This window comes from Colletotrichum tamarilloi, assembly GCF_030869305.1.
Source record: "Colletotrichum tamarilloi strain Tom-12 chromosome Unknown Scaffold_14.1, whole genome shotgun sequence".
NCBI lineage: Eukaryota > Fungi > Ascomycota > Sordariomycetes > Glomerellales > Glomerellaceae > Colletotrichum > Colletotrichum tamarilloi.
Genome location: NW_026849397.1, coordinates 627,021 through 638,150, shown reverse-complemented (window position 1 = coordinate 638,150; position 11,130 = coordinate 627,021). Strand labels below are relative to the sequence as shown.

Sequence of the window (11,130 nt, the reverse complement as noted above, 5' to 3'; positions counted from 1 at the left end):
TCGGCCGATTACCGCTGTCTCAAGTACGGTGATGTAACCTTGAAATCATCACAACAGTTTCGTCCGGTGAGAGTGCATCGGAGCTTTACACCCTCGGTGACATCGGTGTGAGGCAAGCTAGATCTGTGGGCTCAACTCCACCTAGACCCACCGTGCCGAGCGGGATCCTGAGATGCATCCGCCATCGAGATCGCGCTGGATACAGACCCGGGTTCTCTTCAATATTATACACGTTTTGATAAGAACGCTAAGGGCGCAATTAATTGCGAGTCTAGTTGTAGGGCTCTACGTTCCTTTCTCAATACCCCATCATGACCAGGTGCATCTCGTCTTAATGTTGGGCTGACCTGCTGCGCCAAGGGTTGGGTGGTAGACCTTCTTGGTGTCCGCAGTAACGGGATCCACCACCTGGCACTGGTCGCCCTCGTCGTAGTAGCTCCCCTTCAACTCCGTCTCACAGATTCTCTGCCTCCAGTTGCGCAGGCTGTCATTGTACGCGGCAGGTGGTGCTGGTGAACAGCTGGCGTGGAAGACGGTGATATATTCGGCCAAGACTGTGCTAGACAGGGCGAACAAGATGGTTGCTGTCTTGAGATGCACTGTGGAATGTTAGGAATGCAAGTCCGGTTCTTGAGTATTGGGAGAATGTTTGACTAACTGATGAAGTAGTGATTGTTATGAGGAGCGATTGATTTGATGTTTGCTTCAATCGCCTTGAACGAGATGTGACCATAACATCTGACATGCATTGAAAGACCGGATTGGTGTGGGCTTAAGTATACCGGACCCAGCACGAAATCGCGGCATTGAATACTATTACTGTTCGAAGTTCAATTAAATTGAAGGAAACTCTAAGAAACAGCTAGGAGTTGAAAGTCGAATGTCGCATTCGCTTTTCCCCCTTTTGAAGTGCTAAGCTTTGTACTAAGTGAGGTGGGCTGCAAGAGCAAGCCTCGCCCGCTCGTTCCGATCACACAGACCACAACGACATCACTGAAGTATTGAAAATATCGTTTCGTCGTTGGAAAAGTTCTTCAAATCTAAAAAGAGAATCATTTGCGTTCTGGGCTTTTGCGCTTATTATTTGATTAATTGATTGTGTGTTACCAAGTCGAAGCTGGTCACGTCTGATGTCTCGTTCCCAGGATTCTGATGCTGTCCCAGCCCGACGGAAGTTATGACTCCGTCTCCTTCGGCTATACGCCAGATTCAGGACCAATAAACCTTATTTAATGTCAAGCTGCTTAAGCAATACTTACTGGATTTAACGCCGAACTGTAAACTCCCAGAGAAGCAGTGGGTGACCCACTATGCTTGAACAAGGGCTTATATTATCAGTAATCCAGCTTGTTCACTAATAGCTGCCATCCTACATCGACACTGTTATGGATCGTTTAGCTAGTCCGCAAGGAATTCCGTCTTCTGAACCTGCCCGTCGTGGTTTAAAGAGCCTTTGAATATTTCTTCCTGAGACTGCACACGTTACCGAAGCACACTTAGGGAGACGGATCTTTCACAAACGGGTCCTTGCAATACATGAGTCTCATCCGATGTGTTTGAGGTCGAAATCCCGCTACTTTTCTGTCTATTCGTGCTCCAGGAACGATATTCTCTCCAGTCATGACGGGGCATTTCCTGATATTGCTCTCACTCACCCATGTTGGCACAGTTTCCAAGACCTTCGCTCTATCAAGTCCAAAAAAACAACGGAGCAGAATGCCTCCCACTCCCACTCTGATTGATGACTCTGTGGATAATTGATACGAAGAAGTCCTTTGTCTGTCTCATGAATCAGTCGGCAATGTTGACAATGAGTGCACCGGGGATGGGGTCCGCCTTGACCCAGTGGCCGGACTTGCTGAGTACTTCGAGACTGTCAGAAGAGTCTTGAGTCACAATGGTGAGGCATTCAACGTCAGTGTGTGTGCTGATATCGTTCTGCTCGTCTACCGAGTGGTTTTGCTCAAGGGAGTGGAGAATGCGCATTCTCGCTTCTGGCCGCTTGACATACCCATCGAAGTATTCTCTAGGCAGGTGGAGCGCGAATGCGAAGTGATCCGGCGCAAGAGCCTCAAGAGCTTTGTGTGATAGGCGTATAGATTGTCCCGGAGACCAGGTAGGTCGGCAGGCAGATGCTGACGGACTTCAACTGCTCCCTAGTCTTTCTGCGTGTCTTAGGCCTAGTTGAAGGCTTCGCTCAGATCTGAGAAAGGGTCAACAGAGAAGAAAAAGCCCTGATCTTCTAGAATTTAGATCTTGACCTATCCTGAATTTTCCCCATCTTCAGGTCTTGTTTGCAACAATGATGTCTTCTTTGTCACGGAGCCGCCGTCTAATTCGGTGCGTAGAAGTACCTTAAATCAAGATACAGATACTGACTTGGACATCTATGTCAAGAAAGATACCCGTCCATTGCCTTCATGCCGTCGAGCCTACAGTCCTTGGGAGTTTGTGGGGTTATTGACGGTCCCCGGATCTTTCAATATAGGCGCTTAGGTAGACGACGGGTTCTTCCCGATTTCCTTGGGACTGAACGTCTGGGTAAGCGATTTAGCCCATTCCGCGTAGAACTAGAGGCAACGATCCGTAAGCTGATGTGGCTAAAGCAATCGATGATTGCAATCGTCGTCGCTCACACCTTTGTTGGGTTTGTGTGCACAGCTGGAGGCCACCCTGGCGCAAAGTGGCATATCGGGTTTCCGCTTTGGATGAAGCAGAATTGGGGTGTACGGGGTTATCTGTTTCCCATGGTAAGTCTAGACCTTAAATCTTACCTTAACTTTCCCAGTGCAAACAAGATTTGAGGCTGTGTGGACTAATCTCGCGACCAGGCCATCCGAGTCTTTTGAATGGACAGCCACCAACACGTGGTATGGGAGCTAATGATTGAAGGTCCTATTGACCTGCGTCTGGCCATCGCACCTCAATTTGGATTCTGAGCTTGCGGACGGGACGAGGAAAGTCTATGACCTCATCTCCTTCATCCTGTACTTCCTGCTCTGTTTGCCATTAGTGTGGTTCAGCACAGAAAACCATCGCAAGCCGTGACTCTCCGCCTCGACCACGGTGGTGACAGCCGTTTTATGCTATCGATCTGGGGCACAGCTCGTGCGGGCGGTGGAGGCGCCATTCTTGCAGATGTGAGCAAGGTCTCTGGAATCAAGCCTGCGCAAGGGGGAGACTTAGGCTGGGCTGTCGTAGCCGTGGTTACGGCTAAACTGGAGGTATCGCTAAGCATATGTGGTCTCAGTCCGACTACACCAGCTTTGCACGGGAACCAGGGGACCAAGTCCTCGCTCAGCTGATCATGGAACCCTTGGGAACCATCATTGTGGCCTGTATCGGTATTATCTGCACATCGTGCGCGGCAACGCTCTACCCCAACGAAGGGATGCTGCTATAGCAGCCCTACGCCTTCCTAGATGCTGTGCGCAAGAACGAGGCTAATTTCGGCGACCGGGCTGAGGCCGTTTTCGCCAGGATCGCTTTCATGCTATCGTAGTTTGGCATGGTCGTTGCCTTCAACTGCGGAGTCGCGGGTATCGATCTAGCCGCGCTGCTACCGCGATAGTTTACGATCCGTCGGGGGATTTCTGACCGTCGTCTTCGTCTTCGTCATGCAGCCCTTGTCACTGCTTAACAGTGCCGGCAACTTTCTAACCGTGGTCGGCAGCTTCAATGTCTTCCTCGGTCCGCTCAAGGGAATCATGTTTGCCGATGACTTCCTCATCCGCAAGCGGACCATGGAGCTTACCGGCCTGTAAAGTGACTCATCCGCCAGCGATTACTGGTAGAACAGAGGTTAAAATCTGCGGGCGGCCGTTTCTTGGGTGCTTGGAGCCTAGATATTCATTTACGGGTTAGCGGAAAGAGCCAAGGCACCTAGCGAAGTTTGGTTGGGTGTGGGAGACTATACCAGTTGTTCTGTTTTGTGGGATGTCTCGTATCTGGCTCGACGTATCTCGCATTCCATCGTATCGTGCCCATTCCTGAGAAACAGGCAGCGGATGACCTCGGTGATTTTGGCACCTTTGGAGACGCGCCAGTACTGCGCGGCGTGGCTGAGCTGGACGTAAGCTCGATATCAGAGGCTGGGGGAGAAAAGTCGCGCGCGGGGCAAAAGGTCCAGATCGTCTGACGCCAGTGCAAGTTCGTATTTATTGCCTGTTCCGTCGACTTTTCAAATAGACTAGAGCCCCAATATCTCTACAAACTTCAAGCCACCGTCCCAAGATGGAAAGCTGACAAGTAAATGTCTCAAACCATGAGTTCTTCGCCCCTTCAATCATATCATTTATGATGTCTTTTTTGTGATATGAGCCGTGGCACCCCTCCACATTCCATCTGATCGTCGTGCATGGCTGCAGCGTACCTGAAATTTCTGCATTTGCTCCGTGCTAATCCGTTTGCAATTGCATTAGAGGCTCGACAAAACCTAGACTATTTACGACATCAGCCCAAAACAATCGAGTGAGAAGCCTATTGGATCAAGGTAGAGGAGCACACAAGGGACGACTAGAACGGGTAGGGCGAGTGACTTTGGATGAATGGTCGCATTTCGCACAATGCCACCTTGCATTTTGGGCTTAGAGGAGCACGCGCCAATTCCTCTTTCTTCCCAGCTGTCAGTAATTAGCTCAAGCTTTGGGCGAGCTTATCCCACGTTTCATGGAGACTATCCATTTGGATTTCATTGGGGACACCCTTTGTCATGATGTGGATAACTGATCTTCAGAAGGCGAGATGGTACCCACGCCCATCAGACTTTCCGACGTCAATACCCGGCCCGTGGCCTCTAGGCGTGGTGCCGATCGAAAAGCTTGAGCCAGGTGCCGGTTCAAAGTCTATTCTTTCTATCTGGACTTTTGTCTCTACGTTCTTTTGAGCTCAAGCGGACCCCCCATCCCCGCATCCAGGAGAGAGGATGGTTCCGATCCTTGCGTAACCCGACCTTCTTTCATTAGGGTGCCGTCCCTACGGATCGCATGCCATCGAATACGGCCGAGTTTGGCTCCCTAGATCTTCTTACCTTGTTTTCCTTCTGATTGTCCTTTCTTGCCCCTGCCGCAATTTCCCTGATGCAGCAGTGGCAATCATCAGGTACGATCAACCTCATGTCGCGGCATGGTAGACGTCGACATTGACCCGCACCGACCTCGTCGCGTTATCGCGGTCGCCATCTTTTGCCTCTGCCTCACGTGGGTTGCAGTGCCGCTGCGCATCTACTCGAGGCTCTTCCTGACACGGGTCTTCACTCTCGATGACAAGCTCATATGCTTGGTCCAGATTACATTCACCGCGTATCTTCTTACGGATATCGCAGCAGTCTTCCATGGGTCTGGACATGATGCTGTAGAGTTTTCGCCAGAGGACAGAAGGATAGCTCTTCAGGTATGTGTAGACGACTTCTTAACGGTGAACCAACAAGCTTGAAGTCTTTCCACTTTATGCGCACTAGAGAGCTGATACTCTATCTGCAGCTTTTCTTCGCCGGCGAACTCCTTTATCTGATAACTACTCTGCTCCTGAAAGTCTGCGTTGGCCTACTGTTGCTCAGCATTGCCATTGTACCTTTACACATTTGGACACTTCGAATACTCCTCTGTTCGACATTCGTGTTCGGGTCCCTGTACTTCGTCCTTGTCATCTTCCAGTGCAGACCGCTTCACGTATTCTGGGACGTGGGCCCTCGGACACCAGGCAGCTGCTTCTCAGATAGCGTGGTGCTTGGCTGCACATACACCCTCGCGATTCTGAACTGTCTCGCGGACTGGACCTTTGGCATTCTGCCGTTGTTGATTGTCTGGTCCCTGCAGATGCGCCTAAAGACGAAGCTACTAGTCATTCTCCTGCTAGGCTTCGCATCCATGTATGTCGCCCTGCCTGTTCGTGTACCACCATACGCAAAAGCTTCTGGACTCACCAATCACCTCCCGTCTTCTTTAGAGCGAGCATTGCGACCATAGTGCGCGCAGTAGCTGTTCCAGCATTGCTCAACCAGGAAAACTTTCTGCGTATGTCTCAAGAAAGCTACCCTATAGCCAGGCTTAGTCATTTACTTACTTTTCCAAGGCGACACAGCATATCTCGCCATCTGGAGCAACATCGAGCCCGGTATTGGCATAGCTGCAGCCTGTGCACCGGCTCTGTCCCCGCTGGTTCGACACCTTCTCGGGAAAAGGCAACGGCGGGGATACGAAAGGGGCATCTGGCGAACACGGGACCTTCCAACAATCACAAACGACTCAATGGCGCTATCGGACAGAACAGAGAGGAGGCAACACGAGTTCCGAAGCGGGGGCACATCTAAAAACGACGTACTACGTCTGCGGTTCGACGACTTTTCATACGAATCCCGGATCTCCTCCGGCCCACAGGCAAATCAGGTGCGGCCGGTGCCGCCGCCAAGGAGTCGGTCGTCGTGGGCCTTTCCGTTACGGCGCGGGTCAGGGGCCAGCGGCGGCGGCTTCGATTGTCTTACTGCTGATCCCACGCTCACCACATCGACTATATCGTCAGACGGGGCAGCGGCCGAGCCGCCGTCCTCGGGGATCATGAAGACGATGGAGTTTCAGCTATCGTATGAGGCGAGAACGTGGACGACGTCGAGGCGGGGGAGGATGATTCCGCGGGACGAGAGCATGACGCTGCGGCCTTCGACGATTGCGGAGATGAGGAGGGTGACAAGCGGAGAGGTGCCGCTTCTTCATGACGGGATGTCTCCGACTTCAAGAGATTATGACGTTGAAGCTGGGTTTACACGGAGATCGTATAATAATCGGCACTCATCACCACCTGGGTCACCGTGGGAGTGGGTGGGGAATCGACAGGCCAGGCCTCTTTCTATGAATGGGGGCAAGTTCGGAGCTGAGCCCACTCATACGACAACGGCGGAAAAGCGGCTATCGACAAAATCATAGTAAGAGAAGCACGGACTTCAGTTCAGCGAATACATAATTTTCAGTACATACTTATCTTCGTATTGACACCTTGTCTGGAAACTTGTGTATGGTCGCCCATATGCTATCACACGTCCAAATAACATACGCAGTGTGGCTGAGGTCTACCAGTACCAGGAAGTAAGTTGAGTATGAACAGTACTAGAGGTAAACTCCATTTTTACTCAACACTCTAGGAGTTCATCACGTCTGAATTTCCAGGTTACCTTAGTTTTTCGTTAGTATTGACGTAAGCAAGATACCCGTTTGATCGGCCCAAAGCTTACTACTGCTCAATGGCATGATGATATGTGGAATGAACTAAGAAATCAATAAGAGACGTAAAGTATTCCAGTAAAGCTTTGAAGAATTGCACATTGTCGTCTCTATGGTTCCAAGGGCAGTGCAGTCATCAACTCCCGAACACACTTAGATCAAACAATCAGCTACATTACGATTCATACTGTTGTAAAAGAGTGTAAATTGAGTTGGTCTGCTTCTTATGTAAATCATGAACGCCTTCTCCCAGTCTATCCTGTTCTAATTCTCCCAGTCCACCAGATCCAGTCAGTCATCCTTAAAAGACGAAGCCATAAACCAAGATAGCAATGCCTACCAAAATCCGCCATTAGCCTAAGCTCTTATTCCGAAGGTCAGAACGCTAGTACTCAAAACAGCAGACCAGGTGTGGGAGCTTCGACTTACTCACTCAGGTCCACACTGCTTCGAAAGAGTACGCATGCTGCGCACCCACAGTGCTTGTATCCAACTTTTCCGATAGCAATATTGATACTGTCTCATACAGAGAAAGGCAAGTACTGAAACAAGTGTCTAGGACAGCGATCGACGAAAGTCATTCACCCATTCTTCAAGATCGGATCTGGTGAAGGGGGTAACGCGAATGTTACGTCCCACATGCTCTCTGAAGAACTCCTCGCCTTCTTCAGCGCTGAAAACAAATTGAGTCGCAGGTGCAGAATTCGGGTTCATGTCGTCGACCTTGAGAACGAAGTCGGAAGTGATCCCCGCGGGGGATTGCATGGTTTCATACAAGGCGTTCGGGCGGGAAGATATAGTGCCAATTACAATGGTCGCCAGCTTGTACTTGCGGAGATGTCTCGGATGGATCTGACCGCGCCGACAAGTCCAAATGAGCTCCTTCCATTCCGGGCTGGGCCAGAAGGTGCGTAGAAGCTCTGGAGAATCCATCTGCTCGATGGCGGAATTCGGAATCGCTATGGAGACAATGCAAACCGCCAGATTATGGCCACGCCGTTTTGCGAATGCGGCGTATCGCTCGGCCACCTTGTAGTCGGGCGTGAAGTAGTAGAGCTCGCCATGGCCACTGAAGTCTGTCGGCGCCCAGCTTCGGAGAGGGCTGATGCGGTCGATCTGGCCATTGACATTCAAGAGATTGGCAACTCGGTGTTGTTCAACTCCCTTGAATAATATCGTGAAACCAGGGGCATTCCGAGCTGCGATGGCAGACGCGGACCGGGAGCTTCCAGCTGCTACACCGCGGGTTCCATCCCTCTGAACACTGGAAGAGGATCGATTGAGACGGCCCCCCCGACTGGAGGCAGAACTTCCTCCACCAAGGGAGCCTTGTCCTGTCTGAGAAGACTCAGCGCGGGTGTGAGCGTTGCGAGTCTGAATGCCGAAGCTGGCGGGACCTGTGAGAGAGACCAGGTTGATTAAGCCAGAATCTCTCAATCTGGAGGCTCTTTGCATATCGCGGAGAGCTTCAAATCGCATTCTGATTGTATCTTTGGCCCAGTCGAGGCATGACATCGTGAGGCGAGTGTACTTGAACATCGGATCCATAATCGCGAGCTGTGTCTCGTGATTCAGACCGTAGCCACTCAAAAGAGTGAGCCAGTTCGGGTCATTGTCAGTCCACGTGTCCGGTAACCCAGAGAAACGACCGATGATGAAGTCAAAGAAAGTCACCTGAGGATTACCTCGCGGAGGGTCAATCTCACGGCTGGGACCTGTGGAGGGCCAATTTGTCCACTTCTCCCAGATGTTCGTGGCTCTCCGATCAGTGAAACCAACGTGGATCAAAGTAGCATACGAGATTAGAAACTCGGGGAATTCAGTAAAGGCATTCAAAGAAGTGAGGGGTGTATCGAGCGAGATGTGCTGATATTCATTGTCAGCCTGGGCATTGAGACGCCGGTTATGGATCAGCCGAGTGCCCCTCCCAGTACGAGGACCCAGGAGACCCTTGTTCTCGAGATCAGAGGCATCAGAGGGAGTCAAGATAGATAAAGCGCTCATTTCAGCGTGACAAGATTCTAAGTACTCGTTGAACAGAGAAACCTCTCACTGGAGTCTACAATCAAAGAACAGCAATACCAGAGAATCAGCTTTTCTCAATCCCCTACATGTTTGAAAGCGATTGATCGTGATGAAGAGTGTAGCATGTGTAGGTATTGTACGAGGTAAACCAATACCTATATATGTGGGTAGACCTCGCACTCTGTTCAGCTTCAAGGCTGCGAAGAAGGAGCTGCGAGATACAAACATAAAGTAGCTTGTTTGTAATCGTATGGGCATTGGTTTACACAATGCAGAGACAGCTTCAATGAGATTGTCGTCTTCAGGTATCCTAGGTAGATACATTTGAGACGGTAGGGTGTTTTTACAATCACACTGAAGACAAACAGCGCCGCCGGGTGCTAATAAACTGACAACATAACCAAAAAACTCATCACTGTGCATATATCCCCATTGTATTGGCAATGTAGCATAGCCAAAGCTTCGATGCGAGATTTCCGGCAGGTAATGTTGAGGCCAGAGCGACAAGGTACCACAAATATTATCGACCTTCCCCTTGAAAGATAACGTAGCGTTGCCAAACTACCTGATCTAAAAACATATTTATCCAAAACGATTTGCGGAAGGTAGAAAGAAGTATCAGATGGCCAGCGCTGATTACCTTCAATCGTGCTCAAATATCTCGAAGTACCTACTTACTTTGCCTCGAAACAACTGAGTGTAACTGACGCAAACCTCTCATTTGGGGCCAAAGAGCGCGCGTTTGATCAGGTACCTACATGTAGCTTCTCCAGCGAACAAGGTGTTTTAGTAAGGTATACTTCAAATCTATCTCCGAAACATTTGGAAAACGCAAAGGTCCATTTCCTCATTTCTGTACCACGTGATGCTTATGGTCAAGAATTGAGTCACCCGGATAGCTGATTGTTACACATGGCTATAAATTAGCTGCATTCTCCCTTCTCTGTAGCAAACAGAAGAGGAGAAACCGTCTTACTTTCATATTCGCTTTCCTTGCCTCTATCAACAACTCATTTGTCGCCAGTCTCGCAATTCGCCAACATTCAAAGAGACATCACCGACGTATACATACAAGAAACCAAACAGCACATAAACTCATCATGCCGAAAACAAATAATCGTTCGGAGAACAGCAAGTTGGACAATCCCCTGTTCTTCTACATGCCGGACGCCGAATGGGGGGAGTTTTGTCAATGGTACAAAGCCGATTTCACCGTCTCCAAGGCAGACATCTCCGACCTTATCGGCCACACCGTAGACGACATGGACCCTGATGGAAGTATCACCTTCAACTGTGCTGAGCAATTCATAATGTACTGCAAAGCCGCAAGATTCCACGACGCCTCCACTCAAACGGGGATTCTAGCGACCAGCAACCCAAAGGAACAAAAGATACTGGGCAGAAACGTCACTGGGTTCACGAACGAGAGCTGGGATCAGATCAAGAGTCCCGTTGCTGAGATGGGCAACAAGGCGAAATTCGGACAGAATACGCACCTGTGCCGGAAGCTATTATCCACAGGCGATCGTTTGCTCTGCGAGGCTGCGTCAAAGGATCGCGTTTGGGGCATTGGATATACCGCTAAACATGCCTTGTCTCACCGTCAACACTGGGGTGAGAATCGGCTGGGTAAAGCTCTCATGGCGACGAGAGAATACCTAAGGAGCCAGGAGGCCCGGAGCAAGAAGCCTTGGGAGCAATATGAGGCATAATGGGACAACCCTCAATGGCAGTCATCTGTAGCCAGCAGCACAGCGCATGAATAACGACCTTCGCATCCATCTGGATACTTCATAGATACCACCATCTCGCGAGGATGATATACCCTCAAGTGCTCCAGATAAGGTTCGGTTTCACAAGAGTAGATGGCTCCTCTCCGCAGAACAGCATA

At 50.2% G+C, this 11,130-nt stretch overlaps 6 protein-coding genes across 6 annotated transcripts; 3 read left to right on the top strand and 3 right to left on the bottom strand.

The window, feature by feature from the left end:
• Positions 1–309: 309 nt before the first annotated feature.
• CTAM01_05622 (uncharacterized protein) lies at positions 310–749 on the bottom strand (the record flags this gene model as incomplete). Its single annotated transcript, XM_060521652.1, has 2 exons — positions 310–599; positions 659–749. 2 exons carry the CDS (start codon positions 747–749, stop codon positions 310–312), a joined length of 381 nt encoding a protein of 126 aa, XP_060383866.1.
• A 1,042-nt stretch (positions 750–1,791) lies between these two features.
• Positions 1,792–1,986, bottom strand: CTAM01_05621 (2OG-Fe(II)oxygenase superfamily protein; the record flags this gene model as incomplete). Its single annotated transcript, XM_060521651.1, has 1 exon — positions 1,792–1,986. One exon carries the CDS (start codon positions 1,984–1,986, stop codon positions 1,792–1,794), a length of 195 nt encoding a protein of 64 aa, XP_060383865.1.
• A 1,252-nt stretch (positions 1,987–3,238) lies between these two features.
• CTAM01_05620 (uncharacterized protein) lies at positions 3,239–3,764 on the top strand (the record flags this gene model as incomplete). Its single annotated transcript, XM_060521650.1, has 2 exons — positions 3,239–3,360; positions 3,572–3,764. 2 exons carry the CDS (start codon positions 3,239–3,241, stop codon positions 3,762–3,764), a joined length of 315 nt encoding a protein of 104 aa, XP_060383864.1.
• A 1,360-nt stretch (positions 3,765–5,124) lies between these two features.
• Positions 5,125–6,920, top strand: CTAM01_05619 (uncharacterized protein; the record flags this gene model as incomplete). The annotated part of the gene is made up of 4 exons (XM_060521649.1): positions 5,125–5,391; positions 5,481–5,869; positions 5,947–6,014; positions 6,082–6,920. The coding sequence occupies 4 exons, from the start codon at positions 5,125–5,127 to the stop codon at positions 6,918–6,920; spliced, it is 1,563 nt and encodes a 520-aa protein (XP_060383863.1).
• An 849-nt stretch (positions 6,921–7,769) lies between these two features.
• On the bottom strand, positions 7,770–9,218 carry CTAM01_05618 (uncharacterized protein; the record flags this gene model as incomplete). The annotated part of the gene is made up of 1 exon (XM_060521648.1): positions 7,770–9,218. The coding sequence occupies one exon, from the start codon at positions 9,216–9,218 to the stop codon at positions 7,770–7,772; it is 1,449 nt and encodes a 482-aa protein (XP_060383862.1).
• Positions 9,219–10,339: 1,121 nt separating this feature from the next.
• CTAM01_05617 (uncharacterized protein) lies at positions 10,340–10,951 on the top strand (the record flags this gene model as incomplete). The annotated part of the gene is made up of 1 exon (XM_060521647.1): positions 10,340–10,951. The coding sequence occupies one exon, from the start codon at positions 10,340–10,342 to the stop codon at positions 10,949–10,951; it is 612 nt and encodes a 203-aa protein (XP_060383861.1).
• Between the last annotated feature and the right edge of the window lie 179 nt (positions 10,952–11,130).